The sequence below is a fragment of the Hemicordylus capensis genome, chromosome 1, assembly GCF_027244095.1.
Source record: "Hemicordylus capensis ecotype Gifberg chromosome 1, rHemCap1.1.pri, whole genome shotgun sequence".
NCBI lineage: Eukaryota > Metazoa > Chordata > Lepidosauria > Squamata > Cordylidae > Hemicordylus > Hemicordylus capensis.
This window is the reverse complement of record NC_069657.1, coordinates 180,247,828-180,269,144: the sequence shown is the minus strand read 5'-3', so window position 1 is coordinate 180,269,144 and position 21,317 is coordinate 180,247,828. Positions and strand designations below refer to the sequence as shown.

Genomic DNA, 21,317 nt, shown 5'->3' with positions numbered 1-21,317 from the left:
AAGTGTCATTTTCTCTGTCTCATCTCATGCTTTTTTAAAAACATGACTTTGTCCTGGACTAGAGGATCACCTGCCCAAATAGCCACTAGCAAAATAGGGGAAGAGGAAAGTGGCAGGGGGTCTATAAACCAGTGAATGATTCCTGCCAGCCTTTGTCTTGTGATGACTGTTGGCTCATGATGGGGTATATGTGCATTCACCACCTTTGACACCAAAGGGGAGGAGGATACATTAGTTTGCCACACTAGACAGAGGCATTTGCAACAGGAGCAGACAGCCAAGTTCTGCCAGGGCCAAAACCAGCCCCTGCCAGACTAAGAAATCATTGTAATTTGCCCCTTCCTGTCACAAGCAGTGTGTTGTTCTTTTATTATTGACTCTAACTCTCAAATATCCCAGTCATGGATGGAAAATTCAGGGTCAATTTACAAGAGACACGTTTTCTACACAGAAGTTTATTCTGTGCAGGTGTTGTGCAGAAACCCATGTGTAGTGATCGCCAGGGCCATAGCAAGGTTGGAATGGGCCAAGACGAGATTTTAAAATGGGCCCCAGCCCCTCAAAGTCCAGGGCCTCCACACACCCCAGGCCCCCAAGGATTTAAGTCTGATATTTCAAAATAAGTATGCTGCCTGGAAATGCATTTCACTGAATACACACACTTGTATATTGTGTGTATACAATATATAGTAATATACATTGAGTACTATATATTTGTGCTACTTTTAATGCCCAGAACACACTAGAAACACTAATTATTAAAATGGCCCCCTCGCTGCAGATTAGCAAAGGGAACTTTCAACCATGCAGGGTGAGCCTATGTTTGTTTTCTGAGAATTCTGAACAAATTCAGTAAAGTTCGATTCCAGGAGGTTTTTCACACAAGGCTTTTAAAGCCCTTTAACACACATCTCCTCTGGAATAGAGGTGCTGCATTCACATGTTGGCCAGATGTACCCTGAAGTCCCTGTGAGTTATTGGGGAGCAGTTCACACACAAGAAAAATAAAATACAATAAAAGCACAACACATGCTTCACAGTTCTCACTCAGACCTTCTGGGTTGCAAAACAACTTGAACTTTAGTGCATTTATACATGAATGAATGAATGAATATAATATTGTTTGTTCCAGAAGTTTTTGTAGTTTTCTGCCATGAAACAAGCCACTTATAGTCCTTTTTAGATAGTAAAAAGCCAGAAATTTAAAGCCAGAAATTTTTCAATGTTTTAAATTAAGTATTCAGAGACTTCTCAGTCTCCCCCCGCCTCCATATAAAAGCCCGATGGCAAGCAGATCCCTATATACCCAGGGTGGGGATGGGGGGTAACCACAAAAAGGAATTCACAGTCTACCTTGCAAAAGCTGTGCTGGGTGGTCTGGGCAGAGAGTCTGCTGCAGAGAACTCTTCCTGCCTCCTTCCTGGCTTCTTTGGGGCCTGCCAAGTTCAGGCTTCAGGGAGGCCTACTCGGAGGCCTCTCTGAAAGCCCCGCCCACCCGCCGATCAGCTGAGAGGCGGGGAGAGAAGAGCTCTCTGCAGTTTGCAGGCCGCTCTGATCCTAGGCCAGAGCTGGAGGACAAGGCAAGCAAGATGGCAAGTGGCTGAGGGGCCCTGGGGCTGGGAAGGTGGGCAATGGGGTGGGGGTGGCAGGAATTGCTGTGGCACCCCCTCCTCAGTGGCACCTAGGGCATGTGCCTTGGCTGCCCCCCCCCCCAGTTCTGCCCATGTTTATACCCTGCCTAGGTTTTTGCTGCAAGAGATGGCTTCCCCTCTGGAAACTGGTCCTTGGCTCACCAATTACCTGATCTGCATATCCATCTTCTACATGTTTAGTGGTTTTGAGCACAATCTACCCTTTGCTATCTCATTATACTGAAGAAAATTTAAAACCTAAAGGACAAAGTTAGCTATTGTACTTGTATAACACCTAGTATAACTCTGGGTCCCTTGCATATAGCCACCATATCCTGAATAGACAGTTCGTTCAAAGCTGCAATTTACTTTAAGCAGCAGGAGAAGAGACAGAAACATCCCAGGATAGTACAACTCTCTAAGAATGCAAAAAACATGGCAGATGATGTGGCAAGGAGAGAAAAGCCCAGGGGCGTAACTATAATAGGGCTAGGGGAGACAGTTGTTTTGGGGGGCCCCGAGGCAAGTCACATGACTGACTCCCCCAGCCACGCACCCGCCCGGGCTTCCTTCAGTCGTATTCATCCTCTGAAACTGATGGGAGTGTTAAGACCTGGAGCTACCAGAACAGCATGTCTTTCCCTAGTACCATTAAATGACTTGCATCTTCCACAATTTACAAAACCTTAAAAAAATAATTATTTAGGATTATGTTCTATTGTGGCACATAGGTTATATATAGGTGTTATATATAAAAATTTTACTATGCTTTTTGTTACCACTATTCAGCCTCATTTAATATTTCTTTACTTCATGAGCTGAGCTTCACTGAGGGGGGGGGCATTTTAAAATCTTGTCTCTGGGCCCACGCCAACCTTTCTACGCCCCTGGAAAAGACACTTCCGTGTACAAGTGTAACACTGCAGGTAAAGCAACCAGTGTGTAGAAGAAAACTGTGGTAGTAGATTTATGTAAAGTTGTTATCAGTGTGTGTGTTGTGTGTGTAAAAATAGAAGCAGGAAAGCGGTAAATGTTTAATGCTGTATTTTTCCTTATTTAGCATGAGTATGAAAAGCTAGGAGCTGAAAAGGTATGCTGTAAATGTGCACATATTTCTTAAAGAGTAAGAAAAGCAATTTCTAAGACTTTTAGATAATCACTATAATAATTCTTTAGATCAGTTATTAAGTGCTGATTTATAACCAGCTGTCAGCCTCTAGTTCCGCACTAATTGGTTTATAGTGGACTTTTAAAAAACCACCTAAGTGCAGGGGTGGGGTGGGTGGGTTTACCCTGACAGAACATCACATACAATTGATATAGTCAGCAAAGTCTGCCACCTAGTGGAATTTAAGTGGATGGTAGTACTAATTCAAAAATGACTCTAATATGAGGTGGTGGTCTCTGGCTACATTGGCATAAGATTGCCAAGGAAAGCACAGGCTCTCTACTGATATCTCCTATATAAATTTGTATATGACAAGAGAGTCCCACTCCCACTGCGATCCACTCAGTAACTGAAGTAGAAGCACTCTCCGATGCCTTGAAGAACTACTGCCAGTCTGAGTTAGATTGACCAAACTCCAACACTGCAGAAGGCAGCTTCCTAAAAAGGGAAAATTCTGGGCCAGTCTGCAATTTGTCAAGCTAACACAGACCACTTGAGGGTACCTCCGTCTGGTGCAGTCTCTAAACCCGAGCCTTTGTACAAAACCAGTTACATAGACAAGGGGTGATCAGAACAGGACTACCATTAGTGTCCTGCTGATTGAGAAGATATCCTACAGGCAACAAATCAGGATCAAGAATATTTGCATCTCTGGTGCATCTGCTGGATTGAAATGGGCCACATTTAATAACTCTTCATGGAAAGGCCAGATCTCGCAATCATAAGTTACGTGCTCCACTTCCTTTTCCTTCCTCCCCCTGAAGATCTGCAACCAGAGGGGCTGTTTCTCTCCAGGGGCCTCTCTCCAGAGCTGCAGTTTGATTAGTTTTACCAGGTATGAAAGCTTTAATAAGCCCGCCAATAATATACTGCTAATCAAAGGGTTATTAGTCTGAAGGCTTGTAATTTAGGCACTGTGTGGACTGGAAAACAAGCAGATTACCTAGTAAGCAACCAGCTCCCAGAATTGCCTGGGTTCATTTTCTTTTTAATTGTATCAAGAAGAGTTGAGGTGAGATACCTAACACCACAGGACATGCTGGAATTACCACCACTGTTAACACATGCCACAAATGCGACTTACAAGATAAAGTTTATTTCAATTTTATTTCCACTTTAACAGTTTTTGGATGATACATCATGCAGTCTGCCAGTGTATTCATACATTTTAAATAGATAGTATTTTAGAACCAAGATTGAAATACTTATCCATGGGGAAGGGAGGGGAGGTTAAGGTCTGCTGTGATAGAGCTTATTACAGCATCTGTGATAATAGTGGCAATTTCCTCCCAGATTGTAACCATCAGAAGTATATCCACATTTCATTTTTTTCCCTAAAACAATCTACTGTACAGATACATAGATCCCAAATAATACACATCTGTAGTACACATTACACACTTTACAAACTAGACATGTATACTTCTACGGAATGCCTGAATCCCTACTGTTCTTCCACTATTAAAAAGTTTTTCAAAATCACAGACACAGAAGTATTTAGAAGCAAGACACAAACTTGGAAGTGGTAATCCTTGTATTCAGCTGTTTAAATCAACATTTGTCCAATGTATTATTCTTAATAAAAGCATTAAATCAAGCTAGTTATCCAAGGAGACAGTATCCTGTAGGTATCATTGCACCGTTCTGATGCAGAGGGCTACTTTATATTTTTTAGATTTTTTCTTTAAATTCCCCTTGCCCCAAAGAGTATTAAGGCATGGAGCTTAATCTATCAGCAGTAGAATGTACACTGCTACCACACAACCCCCCCCCCCACAAAACCTCACAGAAGTGGATGGAGATTATCCAAGAGCAGTGATATACACCGTAATCAAAGCCTCAGTTTAAATATTAAATTTCCAATTGTACTTTTTAGGAGGAGGTTGTTTTCCATTCAGAGATTAATTATGAAATAAATCAATTTTCACATTTAATACATTTTTCATTCATTCGGGTATATTATACAGGAGTGTTTCAGAAACTTGGCAGCTTTTCAGTACTATAGTTTGAATACACTAGATTCAGGATAATCTGGCCTGATTCAAATGATTCAACGGTCCATAATTTGCTGGATCAGGAACATGAGCCAAATGAATGCTGAGCCTGCACATTTCCTCCTGTACTCCTTATGCATGAATGAATCCTGGTTTGATAAACCACAATTGTACATGTTGCCCACACCTGAGTGTATGCTCTACAGATCAGGATATTAAGCCAAGACCAAATCCTGGCTTCATATCCTCGATTGTAAGCCACAGTTAAACCACAGCTCCAGGGTTCAGACAACAAAGAGCTGTGGTTTGAAAGGCCCAATTTGCTTTATGCGTAAGGTGAGGAGGGGAGATAGGGAAGGAGTGTGCAGGCTTGTTTCTCTATTGTTTGTTGAATTGTCCAAACCAGGCCATAGTCATCACCTTGCCATTTTTCTCATTGGCAAAAGGTAAAAACTAAAACAAACATGTATCTGTATACAAGTAGTTAGGAAAGTGACAAATCTGACAGTAGAATAAAACAATTAAAATCAATAGCAAAACAAAATTCTACATTACAATTGCTTCCAACTAGTATAGGGTACATTTTAACTTGTGAATAATTTGATGCAAGGCCCCCCATCACCGGCTGTTAAACATTTTTTCAAGCTGAAGATACCAGTTTGAACATAAAACAAAGAGAGAGAAAGGCTCAGAGTGGAACTCCACATAATACCAATTTTTAGGGTCCAAGTAGCAGAGGTGAGATTTCAGTTCAGTGTACAAAAATACTGCAAAAATAGTGCTGTAAGGTGCAATTAAAACCATGCTTGTAAAATTAGATCCACAACTCTAACATTATGAAGTCACTAACTGAAAATTAAAATTAAAATAAAACCAACAGCAACAAGATCAAAATGTGTGGACATTTTATACTGCAATCCTCAAACCCGAATGTTTAAAATACATTTTTTAGCAGTTCAGAAGAGAATCTGAACTTTGAACTACAATGGAAAAGCCAACCCTGAGGCCTCAGCCAAGAGGTCAAGCTAGATGAACTGACTGGCTGATCAGCAACTAGCTATTTTTGAAAGATATCAGGAATTTTATCCTTTTAGCAGGCATCATGGCTGATCTCCCCAGGAAGTTCAAGACAGGCACTCTCTTATGCAGAACAAGAAAAGCTCAAAACTTCTAATGCTGGCCTAGAGTCAGCACTGTACCGAAATTCCCTTTCATTCCAATGGAAAGTACAGTGCTCAATGGGTGGTGCTCATCTCCATTAATAACCATCTTGATATATATAACTTGAGAAATATTTTTTTTAAGGGGGAAATTAAAGTAAGCGGTATACAAAAGCTACTTAATGAGAAGAATACTTAATGAATTGTGTGCATTCTCCTCTAAAAGCTGGTCTGTACATTTACATTAGGATAGCCACATGGAGCTGCTTGAAAGAGCCTGCATGTGGCAGATGCTGTTTATGGCAGCTATAACATTTAGAACAGGGCTGTACAGCTTTGGCCTTCTTGCAGATGTTGGACTACAACTCCCATTATCCCTGGCTGTTGGTCACCATGGCTGGGAATGATAGTCCAAAAACAGCTGGAGGGCCAAAGTTGTGCAGCCCTGGTTTACAATGAGTCCCCGTGTAGCTCACCTTCATTTCAGGTGGGTGACATACAGATTTCTTTACTTTGGAACAAGGAGTCTTATTCTTCTCTAGAGCAAGGACTGCATAGCAAAGAGTTGTATGGTAAGACTTGTTCTAGAATAGGGTAGGCAACTTTGGCTCTCTAGCTATTGTGGAACTACAACTTCCATCATCTCCAGCCACAATACATTGTAGCTGGGGATGATGAGAATTGTAGTTGCCTACCCCTGCTAGTCTAGAGTAAGGAACACTGTGTATGTCACACTAAACTTCCATACTGCCACCAGCCATCATTCTGCTACCCAATACAAACATCTATCTTGTAAAGCATTGCAAATGTTACAACCACTTCTGGAACATAAGGAACCACTTTTTGCCATAAAGAGACAGTTTGATGCAACTTCCTCTCAGTTATCATGACATGCAAGCTGGCACTTAAACAACTGCTTTATTAACAGAAAAAAGAGGAGGTTTTTGTTTTGTTTTGTTAATACAGATTTCAGATATAAATAACTAACAGGTTGGCTATTTTAATCTAAAAATAGGGTTTGGATATGGCAAATTCTCACTCTCAATTTGCTGGTAGTGCATATAAATGTGTATTAAGAAAAAATGTTTTTAAAAACCCTTAAATTAATGCAAAAAACCCTTGCAATCTTTATTAAATATGTAACAAAAACTCTTTCCCAACCCCCACAAAAAGTGCAACCCTTAATAAATAAAACAAAATCCAATCTTCTTTGCTACAGTTGAGAGCTTCTAAACAACATCAACAGAAAAGGCTTGAAGTCAATTCACAATCTTTAGGAAGGCTTTACAGCCAACTAGTTTTTAATAAGTCTGTCAGGCAAACAGATTCAAAAGCCTCAAACTTACCCTTAATTAAAATAATAGCAGCAAACAAGATTGAAGGAGTATAAACTCCAACTCTGTCACTTTGAAACACATTTATTTCAAGAAACAATATATTTTAATGGGCATGGTTGTAAATGTACATATGTGACATCTGAAGGAAACATGACAGACATATAAAGCAACAGATCTGAGACTTGTCTGTCTACCTACCTACATTTTCTATAGTTTTGTTTGCCTTCCACTAAAATAAAGTAAAAATCTGACATCCCATGTTTATCATTCAAAGATAATCCAAAAAGTCTCACTACTGGCTGAATGAGCTTAAACTATACTATCCCTAGGCAGACTTGCATATTGTTCAGTTCCAGCATATACTGTTATAAATGCATCTTAACTTATTTTAACAAAAAGATATCCTCCAACATCATTTTATTTTCCTGTACTGCATACTAAGCATGCATACCTATTTCCTCTCAACAGCCTGAAGTGTGGCAGATTTTCAGCTCATATTTTTGACCTGACAGTCAAAATACTGAAGAAATTGAGTTATGAGGACAGAGATGTTTAAGTTTGCTCTTACAATTTTTCTGTTTCATTTTAACTAGAACTATGCATCTACATGGCTATCTCAGAACCTGGCCAATGTACTTGTTAATTACAGGGAGATCAGATGTTAAACTTCATGATTATGATGCTCCCACATGACTGTTGAACTTCAAAATCTAGAGCAGCACTATAACATTTATCTACATCCCTAGAGTTTAATCTCTACCAAAGAAGTGTACTAATGATTCTGGTTTTTGTTTCCTTTTAAATATAAGACCAAAGATTTCACTGGATATTAAAAATGCATCTTTGGGGAACTTTTCATTTTGAAAGCATGTTTATTTTTTAAACCATAACACCATAAACTGTCATCCTCTAGAAATATAAAATAATATGCATATTATACAGGAAATCAGAAAGTCATAATGGAACACAATCACCTCTTTTTGATGGCACCTGTTGGTTGAATGATTAATCCTTTGATGCCAGGAGTCAGGATTTTACTGATGCAGCAGAGTACTTAAAACAGAACCAAAAAAAAAGCATCAGTGCCAGCTCAGAAGCCCCAACATAACTGGCACAATGGGGTCAAATGCAGTCATTCTGTGACAGAAATTGAGTGGCAGACTCCTTTTGTTAGCTTAGGTGGATTTGATAGATACACTGTACATAGTTTCAGAAGAAGGGCTGGGTTGGACACACTTCTGTACACGTGGAAATTCTACAATGCTGAAAAATATTTGAAACCAGTGCGCTGCAGATGGCCATAGTGTGCATACAATTAACAGAAGTACAGATCCAGTCCAAAAAAGGGGGGAAACATTAGTTGACTGATGATGACTTTTCACATGCCAAGTGATCTGTTCGGGAGGGGGAAAGACATTAAAAAAATAATTCAGTGATTGCTTTTGCTAAATCCTACCAAAAAAGGGCAACATTCACATGTTGACAAGCATACACTACACCCTTATAATACAGTTTCCCTAAAAGCAATTTATTTCCACCTTTTAATCAATCAGTCTCACAGTATTAAGACCAGATGGGGTAAGTGATATACGAGGCACTTACTTACTCCCTAGTTGATTCAATATAGTTAGCACTACTATCCTTCTTATTCTTTGCCATGGGATTTCTGCACCTGCTCTTTAGATCTGTTTTTGACAGGTGCTCCCTTTCATACAGATTGATTTTTAAAGGCATACAAAACACACAAATGTTCATTTTCTTTTCCCACGAAAAGGTTCTTGCAGTGGATTCCTGTTAGACTACTTACGAACCTTTTATTACAGAATCTATCGTATGTTTATTTCTTTATTCCAAACACAAAACAGTGCAAATATGCCTGAAAAACAAGCAGTGTTAAGACCACATGAAAGTCCACAGCAAACGTGCCCATGGAAAAGAGAACTGCAGTAGAATTATCAGCTATTCAAAGTAAACAAGGGCAACAATAGCTGACATGGGATAAAGCTAGAGTGTGACATGACAGATGGTTTGCATGTAGATATAGCATGCAACATGCTCAACAGAAGGGACCACTTTAGCCAAGAATGCATACATGCCTGAAGACAAGAGAATGCTACTAAAATATTAAAAAACACGGAACTGGTCTCTAGCCAGGGACCTTTTACGACAATGTGATAGGACATGCTCTTGGCGAAGGATGCCTCAGGAAAAACCCCTGGCAAAGTAGTTGGCCAGGCTGTATGTGGATTTAAACTTGGGTCTCCCCAGTCCTAGTCCAACACTCTAACTAGGCTGGTTTATTTCTGAGCAACTTGTTTTTGAATTAATCAGTGAAGGTGTCCCTTTAGCAATATGACAATGCTAGCTTAGATCCTACAGCAGTATAATCTATTTATTTTTCAAATTTGCAGACTGCCTAAACTTCTGTCTCTGGGCAGTTTACAACATAAAACACATTACATTGAGAACCTTAGAACAATTCAAATTCATTACCTGCCTTCCTCATATAAGCACTACAGGTAGCTGCTTCTCTGTTTGCATTTCACAACTTGTGGCAGCATATATTTGAAGGTTCTTGTGCAACAGCTGCAAATGGCCAAACAGGATAGCTTCTGCCTGGAACTACAGAAGCTTCTTTTAAAGCAGGGGTTCCCAACCTGTGGTACACCAGATGCTGCTGAACTTCAACTCCCATCATCCCCAGCCACAATATATTGTAGCTGGAGGTTGATGAGAGTTGTAGTTCATCAACATCTGGTGTACCATAGGTTGGGAACCCCTATTCTAAAGAAAGCAAAGAACTGCTGATTTCTTCTTCATAGTGAAATTGATGGTTTGGTGTCAATTTCACAGGGACTTCCCCCTCGCTTTTTAAAAAAAATATATATGGGTGTGGCCATGCATCCACTGCATGAGGATTTGGGTTTGGCACCTTTATGCTAACATGACATTTCTTCCAATGCAACAGCAGGCACCAATCCTTTTAAACACTGAGTGGCATTCAAAAGAGTGATAATCAGTCCCTATCAAAAAAGGCAGATCCAGACCCAATAAGAATTTGGTTGGGGGCAGAGTAAGCAGGTAACTAGGCAGAATATATAATGTGAAATACGAACAGATTACCATGAGCTCATCTAGTGTTTATTTCATGGTCTGGTAATAGCTTGAGCCGGACAATCCTCCCCCTCCACGGATGGCATGAACAGCTGTTGGAGAAGATGCTGGATAATGGCCAGGGCGTATAGGCTTAGCTGCAAAGACAAAAATCAAAGTGGGAGGAGGGAAGGGAAACAGCATTTAGACCAGCTGCATACCACTTTTCCACTTCAGAAGTCACAATGTTTTGTATAATTGCAGGGGAATGGGGGAACACAAGAGCACCACCTCATTTTACTAACTGGTGTAGAAACCACCACCACCACAACAACCTTTGTTAGCCATCCCATAACAAGTTGTTCTCTGCGCAGCTCACAACACATTAAAAAACATTTTTTAAAAATACATGAAGTATTGTATGATATTGTCTAGACTCATCAAATGTTCCTAGACCCAATCCCAGATTACAGTTTGTCATGTAAATTTCTCAGATGCCATGATGCCTTTGAATACTAGTTTCAGGAGATCACTGGTACGTGATCTGGGTTAGTGGGTGGATATGCTTTCATTTCCTGATTCCTAGAGGCATCTGGTTGGGCCCCTATGAAAAGCAGGAGGCTGGAGAAGACAGGCCTTTGGTCTGATCCAGCAAGACTCTTCTTACATTTAGATGGAAGAAACTAGCATAAATCCCAACTGTCTAAATCAGAGCACAAGACATTGGAAGTCTCTTTGTCCTAGTTTTACACCTCTCACTGCACTTCTGTACAACCTCTTCATGCTATCTGGCACCTGAAGAAAATAGGAGTTCCAAGAGCAGATGGTCAAGAACCTCCAGGCAGTAACCACTACCCATGCTGGCCTTTAAAGTACTTTAAAACTTTTATCAGTATGTTAGCTTTATCTACTGCTTGCACGGCATACAGGAGCTACTAAATATTTTGGTGGTGCTCTGAAATAGGCAAGATCACTGGCATAACTACACTCTAGGGGAGACCATAGGAGTTTCAGCATAAAGCATGAATTCCTTGCCACGGGAGTATAGCTGGAGGCATTTAGTGACCAAATGCTAACATCTTTACTATTCTGGTAATGGGCTTCACTTCTATCCCTTGATTAAATAAGTCTGTGGAAAGAACTAAGGAAGGGAAAATGCCCTTCACCTTGAATCATTAGACTGAAATCTAGTTCTCGCTAAAATGTTAAAGGGCTGTAACACTGACACAGTGGAGGTGGCCCGAGTGGTCAGCTGGAAGAGAGGCTTGGAGAAAGGAGTCCTTGTTGCTGCCTCCGCCATCCCAAGGATTTTAGAAGGTAAAGTGCAATGCCTCCACCCCAATCTCTGCTGCTGTGGCTGCCTCCACTGCCACCCGCAGCAATTTTAAAATGGTAAAATGAAAAGAAGAAGAAAAACCATGCAATTTTCACCCAATTTTTAGCCATTTCCCAGCCAATTTCTATTTAAAACACAACACCATTTTAGTCCAATCCCCCCCCACTTAGGAACCTAACCCCTGCAATTTCATAGCCTCAATTACTTTGGAGATCATTTCCAGCCACCCAGGAATGCAGATTTCAATTATTTTTGTATCAGCGAACAACAAGGTTGGGTCTCCATTGCCCAGCTGTGGATATGCAAAACTGTGGATGCCAGGACTGTGGATAATGAGGGCCACCTGTACAGATCCTTGGGATCCATTGAGAGAATTATCCATTTATTCCAACTTCCTGCTTTCTGTTTGTTTTTAATCAGTCACCAATCTGTAAGAGTACAGATCATGTTTTACCATGACTACTGATTGTGAACCCTTTGGGGACAGGGATCCATCTTATTTATTATTTCTCTGTGTAAACCTAAGCCATTCTTGGAAAGGCGGTATAGAAATCGAGTAAGTAAGTAAATAATACTACTAAGGTTTCTTCTACCACTACTACTAATCGGTGAGGACTTTTCAAAAGCTGTGTGGAAGACTACATATATAGCATTTACTGATCACTGATCCACACACTTTTTGATACTCCCTCCAAAAACTGCACCAGGCTGGCAATGACACACTTCCTGTGCAGAAGCCATGCAGATTCTTCTTCAGCAAGACTTGTTCTTGTATACTTGACAGAATTATGTTTAATAAGGCTTTCCACATATTTGCTGGAACAGCTGGTCAGCTAACTGTCCTGTAATTTCTTGCATGAATCAACAAGCTCAAGGAGGAATGCAGAGAATCATTTCGACCTTAAAAAAATGGCAGGGATTTTTTTTTAAAGCCTAAAAAAGTCTCAGTGGACACACTGTCCTTAAAAATAGTTTCTTCAAATACTTTACAATTGTGATAAGGCAACAAAGCTACAAGCCAGAAGCATTTATCTCAAAATGTAGTTGTTTCCATTTAAAAATAATAGATTTGTATTTTACTAGTAAAGGCAAAAGGTAGCATCCAGACCAATAGTTGCATAAAAGGAACTCATCTGCTCCACAAGGAGTATGAGGAGGGGTGGTTTAGTATTTTCGCTGATCCCCTTCCTTCCTTCTGCAGGAACCTGAAAACCTGCTCCTGATGATTGAAGGGCCCTCATGACCAATTTTTCAGGAGGGACAGGGAAGGGGGCATAATCACAAATTACCCCTTTTTCTTGCACAAGTGGAAAAGTTTCACTTGCACAAGTACCAATCTGGATACTACATAAGGAATACAGTGTTAAGTGGAAACACTATATTCTTTTACTTTATCACTAATGATCTTATGCCAGATACATACCAATCTGAGCAGAGTGAGCTCTTCTTGCCATGTTCTTCGCTCTCACAGCCTCTTTAATACGATCTACCTCCTGCTGGTATCGTTTCCGGTCCCGCATAGCATTCTCCTTAGCTTCCTTCAGTGCACTTTCTAGGGCCTTAACTCTCTCTGCTGTAGCTCTAAGTCGTTTTTCCAGCTTTGGGAGTTCACAACGAAGATCTGCATTATCACGTACCAACTGTGGAAGAAGGAAAATCAATTTGATCATGAATACAATCTAGTGCAGATGAGCCACTGAAAAGTTAATATCAATATAAATATATTTTAAAGCTAGTTCATATAATACTTCCTCAACCTTTTACATCTTAAATATATACCACATTCTTCCCCATACCCTCACAGCATGGGAAGTGTAAGCATGTGGTCTGTGCTGCACTGAGATTATTCAGAGCAAGATCTCTTTCAGCGCTCAGTCGACCTCTCAATCGAATGGACAAACTGGAAAGTCAGGGAGATCCCATGTTCAAATCAACATAGTACAGCACAGTTCAGCTGCTACTGTGGAAAAAGTAAGAATGCAGCAGTCCAATCCTATGAATAGAACTTGAAAGTAACTGTGTTGAGATTTCCCCCAGAAACGGGAACTAGGGAGATTTTCGTCATCATAAGTTATACCCAATTGCAATGTATTAAATCTAATTTTGAAGTCTATACCCTGAAGCAATAAACATTTAGACTAGTGGTATCTCATGCTACAATTCATGATTTCTTGTCACTTTGAACTTCTGTGTAAAAAAAGAGTATTTATTAGATGGGAACCTTAAAAATGCAAAGATCTTTTTAAAACCAAGGTTAAATATATTAATATTATTCAAAATGGAGAAGATAATATACATACACACATTTCATTTATTACATTTCTAAACCGCCCCATCCAGAGGCTCTGGGTAGGGTACAACTTAGTTTATTCTGAACCAAATAGCTGATTTTTCAACTTTTTCCTAACTGAATTTTCCAAATCTGTAACAGGATTCAAGTTTATGACAGCATCAACATTCCATTTCCTCTCCCCACAACTGCCCTTCATTTTTGCCTTTCTTCATATAATCACTCAGTATTTTGTCCATATTATAGCTATCTGTGATCAGTCCCATGCCCATTGTTGAGCTTTTGATGGAAAAGAAAAACTGGGGTGGGAAGGGACACTCAGGAAGCAGAGGAGGGCAAAGTGGAGAAGGAGGGCAAAGTGCAGATCTCAATGTTACAACTAGCAACAGCAACCTTTCCCTTGTTTGCCTTATAAACAATTGGGGTTTTGCAAGCACTCCTTTCATGTTCTTGCAAGAACTGTTCGGCACTCAAACAGAATCCCTGCAAAAAAGAACCCCATTGTTTTCACCACCCTGCCCTTCATAAGCTACTGAAACCTCCATTCCTATGATCTTGGAAGAAAACAGCATTTCTGAATATACTCAGAACTATAATTTCTACTTCAATAGCCAGCCAGCCAGGCATAATAGGGCTGCCTAGCTAGTGAGATGGGCATCCTCTTGCTGCCAGATGCCCTCTACTCCTGCAAACAAACCTCCTTCGCTTGTGAAGAGAGGAGGGTTGTGTGCATTGTGAAGAGAGAAGGGTGCGCATTTGTCCTCAAAGTTTGATCCAGACATGGCCCAGAGTAGGTCACAATCCCTCCCAAAATGGAAAGAATGCATTTTCAAGTCCCTGCCTTTTTGAAAAAATAATCTTCATTCCTAGTAATATTCCTCCGTGGAGATCACAAAAAAGTGCTTCCAGAGAAGATCTTTATCACATTCATTTTTCCAATAGTGTGCAGTGTTTCCATGCTGAACTTCCCTAGTGTCAGCATGGAGATGCTGTATTCAGCTAGGCTGGTAAGATTATTTCAAATTTTACACCTGCTACCTGAAACACAAAGACACAGAAACGCTTTTCGGCCATCTCTGTACAAAATATGGAGCATACTCAGTGATAAGAATGGTAACCATAGTTCTCACAGGAGTCTTGCATGTCATGTTTATTAGACAAACTGCTTACAACTCGGTAAGCATTTATTACTATGTCTGATATTGTATTATATTTTTCTGCCTCCTGAAGTCATGAAGATTAGATGCAAGGGGTGGCCATTAGAGTAATGAACCATCCAGTAATAATCTCACCTGCTTGTGAACCTTTGTAAGTTGTTCCAGGTTGTTTTCCAGAAAGGAAATTTTCTGTTTCTGAGCAGCACTCCCACCTCCATCATCACTGTCCAGTTCAACACTCTGTGCAGGTATCAAAAAACATTAGAACCAAGTATCTGAATACAGAAAGTTGTTGTAAACTAGAGAACTGTGAGCAACACAATTGAGAATAAAACCCATCTTCCCTAGAAACGCTTTCCCAACTTTACTGGAGTGCTGAAGATGCAATTGACATAAAAGACAAATTATTTCCTCCTGATTTGATTAATAATGTGCTGTATTAATTTGGATTTCTAAAGAAGTAGCTACGCATGTTAAGCATGTTTGATTGAAGGGATCAGGGAGAACAATGCAAAACAAGAAGTGTCACAGACATCAAATACTAAGTTACAGCTTTAAACTGGAACCATCAATTTTCTTGTATACCATTCTGATTTCCAAATATTGAGTGTTTACCAGAGTGCTGCATCTTGTAACTAAAAGCACTGTAGATGTGTCTTCCCTAAATAGGGGAGATTTTAGGAGCCCTGATGTATTTCATAGTAACACAAAATTTTCCTATGCCAATTTAAGTAGACCGCACATTGGATTGCTGACTTAAAACTGTGGGTTTCAGAGCTGGTTTTACAATTCCTATTGCAGTACTGTTTTTAGCTGTTAATCCTTTTAAAGCAATTCTTCAATTTAAAGAACCAGTTAATGTTCTTTTTTAAAAAAACAACCACCTACCCCCAATACTCTGTTGAAACTAAAAACAGGTGAAAGCAGGAAGAATGCTGAGAAAAGATCCCCTCAAGTCAGGGAGGAATTCTTGCACAGAGTAGTTCATAGTAAGCATAGTTTCATTGTATTTTTCTGCTGTGCCTTCTTTTTAAACATACTATTTGCTTAACAATTCTTGAAACTATGCTGAATTGTGAACCATAATTCTGGTTTGTGTGCCACCATATCAGAACACAGCACCGGAGTGCCAAAAGGATACCAAATTAAACCTCAATTCCTTCTACACTCCAACGCAGCCGTGCTGCTAGAACATACAAGATGAAGGCAAAGGGAAAGCAGTGTCACAATGTTTGCACAGACTTACTTTCACCATTGTTTGTCAGTGGTTCTCTTATATTAGGCAGGGGGAGAGCAACTGGCCTAATTCACCCCCAGCACAGCAACCCTCCAGTGGTTGTTGCCAGTTTCTGCCAGGTGTTTTCTTTTAGATAGTGAGCCCATTTGGGACAGGGAACCATCTTATTAATTATTATTATTTTCTGTGCAAACCACTTTGAGAACTTTTGTTAGGAAGTGGTATATAAATATTCGTAGTAGAAGTGGAAACTACAATTCAGAACCAAAAAACCCAACACTCCCTAGCTGCTAACAAACAACACTTCTCCCTTTTCCTCCATCCCATGAATTCCAACCAGCCTCTTCAAAGGGCAGAATGAGTTGGAATTTACAGTTTATTTTGGCAAAACTTCCAAGCATTTTCTTCTTTTTTAAAATAATGGTGTCAAGACCTGAAATCACACTATGGACCATGAACAACAATTTAAAAATGACTGATTTATACCATAATGCAAATCCATCATTAATATCATGCTTTATAATGTTGAGTTTTCTCCTGGTTTAGTATTCCAGCCTTAGGCACTGGCTGTTAAGGGCACAGCCATAGTTACACACATGTTTCTCTACAAGTACGAATACATTCTACATTACACAGAATGTTCTACATTCTACTACATTTTACATTACATTCTACATTACATAGAATGTTGAATACATTGTACAAAGAATGTATTCAAACACATTCTTTAATTTATGGAAACAAGAGGAGTTAGCATTTAATATACTTAATTTTATTCATAACATAAAATTATATTCGACCTATTCATCTCCAAAATGAAGCACAGCTTACAAATTTTAAAAAACCCTTAAAATAAAAAGTTGCAAAAATAAACATTGAACAACCACCAAAAAACACACCCCAAACCTTACTTTTTTTACTCTGGTGGTGAGGTCTTGAACGAAGAGTTTGCGTAAATTATGTAGTGTCTGAAGTTCTCTGGCCTGGAAATATGTTTTTTAAAAGATTATATAATTATGAATGATGGAATCTGAACTAACTTTTGTAAAAATGCTAAAAAGCAAAAAACAACAACACTGTGGTCGAGTTCACTAGGATTTTAAACAGTAAAATGTTTTGCAAATATAGTTTTATTGATGGAAATATTTTAAATAAATTATTGTGGCATATCAAAAAGCTTGCAGATGCAAACTCACATGGCACAGAAACATGGCAAATTAGATATCTGAATTATTTACATGTTATCTTCACATTCATAAACACTGCATAAATACTAATATACAACATAATGTTGTGATGATATAAGAATACAGATACTCCAGTTCATAATGGTGGATTTACATGTAGAATAAGTCCTAGGCAGAGAAAAAAGGGTATTATGTAGGATAAAGGATTCCACATCTAGAACTGTACATACAGCGATCTACTGTACATACAGAGATCTCTGCTGGATTGGGTGCACACAGAGGGGCGCCTAGGTAATTTAGGAGCCTGTACCTAAAGGCCTTTGGAGGTCCCCCTGCTGCAAGTTAAGCATCATTTTTTAAACATGTAGGTTCTTGAGGGCATAAACCACACCACCCAGGACAGACTAAAGACGATTGATTTGGGGGGGGCCCAGGGTGTGTGGAGGCCCTAGACTTCGGCCCTGAAGTCCAGGTGTAAGAGCACCTCTGGGTGCACACATGCAACATGGCCCACCCTCTGCAGGAAAAGTGATTTATAGTGCTTTATATACACTTTACACTAAAGAACCACATTTATACTGAATTTTATAAATACTTAATATCACAAAAGAGATCGGTTCTGAATAACAGATTTGCTGCCACTACTTATTTCACTAAGGGATCTAGGTGTGGGAAGGAGCACCTATTTAAAGTAGATCTCTGGACATGATTGGGTGAAAAGCATCAAGGGGAAAATACTTTGAGAGGAATTATCAACAAGGCAGGGTTTCTAGACACGGAAGCTGTTCTCGCATACAGCCAAGACTGGGCTAAGGCAGTCAAGAGGCTCACCTGTTAGCTGAAGTTAAGGGTGAGATTGCAACCTTAATCTGGACTAAATGATTGTGCATCAGCACCATGCAGCTCTAACTCAGGAGCAGCCTCCTGGCCAGTGCTAGAGGGATCCCCAAAATACACTGCAAACTCACATGGTGCATTATGGGATTCCTGGGGGCTGGGTCAACACGTCCCAGCCCCTGACCCTCTGCGCTGATGCGGGCAGCCGGTGTCCATCTGGGTGCACGATTTGAACGCCCAGCCCCAGAGCACCGATTGTCTGTCAGGGAGGTAAGCTTCTCTAGCCTTCCTCCCCACACACCCTTAAGCCGTTCTCACTGATCATGAGAAAAGGCTCAGGATATGTGTTTAATTCAGTTACTAAAGCTTACAGGGAAAGTAATGGAAAAGAGGTAGGAATATACAAAGCAGACTAAACCCAAAAGGCTACAGTCTTATAAAGTAGTTATAATATATCTCTGCTTCCCTGTCTCTCAGGAAAGATGTCATTCTAGCATGAGAAATACTCTAACAAACCACAGGGTTCCTCTCAGATATAACCAACATCTCTCTCCTCAGAGATAACTGCCAGAAACCCCTCAAATGACTAACTGCCAAAAGCAACCACCCACTCGACACACAGCTCGAGATTCTATTTGTAGGAGAGAACTTCACTCTGCCAGCCCAGTTAGAACCCTTTTATTACAATGCACCTCTAAACAAATGGCTGACATGATCAGCTCTGACAGTGCCAACCCCTTTTGAGAGAGGGGGTGATCGAGCAGATAATTTGGGTCTTCCTTCTTTTTCCTCCCATTGCCCAACAATGGGAAGTGTGAAATGCTATGGCATCAAACATCTGTTTGATGGGCCAGTCTCAACACACACAAACACCTTAAGTGCACATATATAGATTTGTTGCCTTAGCATCTTGCAACAGATGGTTTTTTAAGACAGCAGAATGGGAAGTGTCATGGCTTAATGACTATAGTGAATACTACAAAGCAAAAATATAATCTGTTTGCAACCAATCTCCAACTTAATTGATATGAAAGATCCAATTGTATTTTGAAAAATCTGTGGGGACTACAAACAGGAAGTTAAATACCAATATAACAGGTGTTTACGATACCATTATATAGTATGGAGTAACACTATGTTTTTCATATCATGACAGCCAACATGGGATGAAACATTGCAGTGACTGTATTTTTATTTATCATATTTGTACACTGCCACAAACATACATCTCTGCAGTAGATCTACTGCAGAGATGTAGATAGCAGTTTCACATTAGCCACCACCGAATGGGCTATTTATATCAACTCCCATTTTTCATAATAAAAATATAGAAAAAGGAAACAAAAATGTGTTGCAAAAGATATTTTGGAACACTGACTTTCAGGGGATGGAAAGCAAAATGTGTACAAAGTTTCAAACATGAAATAGGCAATACCTTCTCTAGAGGTCTTCTTGGGACAGGGGGGAAAACTTGATTAATACATACCACAGTTTCTTCCAATCCTTTAAGGTCTTCTCTTGCTTGTTCTCTTTTATCATTGAGCAATCTAGACAGAAGCATGTTTATAACTAAAACAGGAGGTAAAATAATATACGGTTTCCAAATGAGTGAAACATACTTGTTCATCTCAGGACATTAATGCATCCTTAAACTGAGGGAGAGGAGGTATATCCATCAAGCAGTCTAAAGTTTCTTTATTTTTAGAGAGTCTTATTGTCAAGCAAGCAGGTTAGGATCTTATGTTCTGGCTGTTTCTTCATTTGCAGAGTGTAGAAGATGTATCACTCCTCTGCCTTCAAGGGGGGAAAAACCCACCTGGTGCCAACCATCTTCAAAGTGCACAGCAAACATAAGAACAGTCCTGCTGGATCAGGCCCAAGGCCTATCTAGTCCAGCATCCTGGTTCACACAGTAGCCCACCAGATGCAGAGGCAAAATGCTTCTTGCACTGAAAAAAATGCAGGAATTTGTCTTTTTGTTTCATGGTTTTTATTTTTAAGTTGCTTTGTGTTGCAAGTTGCAAAAAAACTAATACACACCATAAAATTTATAGAAAACTGAGTCGAGCAAAAGCTATAAATATGTAGTCTGAGAGAAAGAGAAGTGGACATCTTCCAGGCCACCTGCTAGTCTTGATGGCTAGAGCTTTGCCTGTCAGCTGGTCTATAGTTTCTAATGCAGGGGCAAGTATGACTAATTTGGTTCTTGCTCTGTCTAATCATTCAGTTGTATTTTCCTCAAATCCTTGTTCCAATATGGAACAAGCAAGTGAGGAAAATATAATTCTGACTTATAGAAACCATCAGTTTTTGCCTCACTCCATTTTCTTTAATTTTTATTTATTTATTTATTTTTGTTGTTGGGGGTGGAGGGAATGCATATTGGCAGGAACAGAATAGGGCATCCATGCCTTTTCTTTACATAAGAAGAGCTCTGCTGGATCAGGCCCAAGGCCCATCTAGTCCAGCATCCTATTTCACACAGTGGCCCACCAGATGCCGCTGGAAGCCTATAGGTAGGAATTGAGGGCATGCCCTCTCTCCTGCTGTTACTCCCCTGCAACTGGGACTCAGAGGCATCCTGCCTTTCTGGAAGTGGCCTATAGCCTTCCGACTAGTTGCTGTTGATAGACTAGTTGCCGTTGATAGATGGCAGGGTGATACTGTACATGGCATGCTATCACAGAAGGTAGGGTCACAGCTGAAGTGCAACTTCAGTGGAATATAAGATACAATATAAAATCATCCCGCTAACTTACATGAGTTTCTCCAGCTTCTTTTCCCGTTCCTGGTCTTCTACTTTCAATTTTTCATAGTCAGAGCTCAATTTCTCTCGCTCCAGCTGAAGTTTCTGATTCATACTGAAAGAAAAAGAAGCTAGGGCTAAGTG

General features: G+C 39.9%; 2 protein-coding genes across 2 annotated transcripts in view; both read right to left on the bottom strand.

Annotated features, from left to right (window-relative positions):
• Positions 1-1,408, bottom strand: part of LYPD6B (LY6/PLAUR domain containing 6B) — a 115,733-nt gene extending 114,325 nt beyond the window's left edge. The window contains exon 1 of the mRNA XM_053257612.1: positions 1,354-1,408. The gene's annotated coding sequence lies outside the window, so the exon portion shown is untranslated. The remainder of the gene's footprint in view (positions 1-1,353) is intronic.
• A 2,467-nt stretch (positions 1,409-3,875) lies between these two features.
• Positions 3,876-21,317, bottom strand: part of KIF5C (kinesin family member 5C) — a 173,754-nt gene continuing 156,312 nt past the window's right edge. The window contains exons 20-26 of the mRNA XM_053257583.1: positions 21,187-21,288; positions 19,914-19,974; positions 17,315-17,386; positions 15,302-15,406; positions 13,143-13,359; positions 10,414-10,541; positions 3,876-8,684 (exon numbers count right to left, since the gene is read on the bottom strand). Of these exons, the coding sequence (XP_053113558.1) occupies positions 10,432-10,541; positions 13,143-13,359; positions 15,302-15,406; positions 17,315-17,386; positions 19,914-19,974; positions 21,187-21,288 (667 nt within the window). The 3' untranslated portion in view covers positions 3,876-8,684; positions 10,414-10,431. The remainder of the gene's footprint in view (positions 8,685-10,413; positions 10,542-13,142; positions 13,360-15,301; positions 15,407-17,314; positions 17,387-19,913; positions 19,975-21,186; positions 21,289-21,317) is intronic.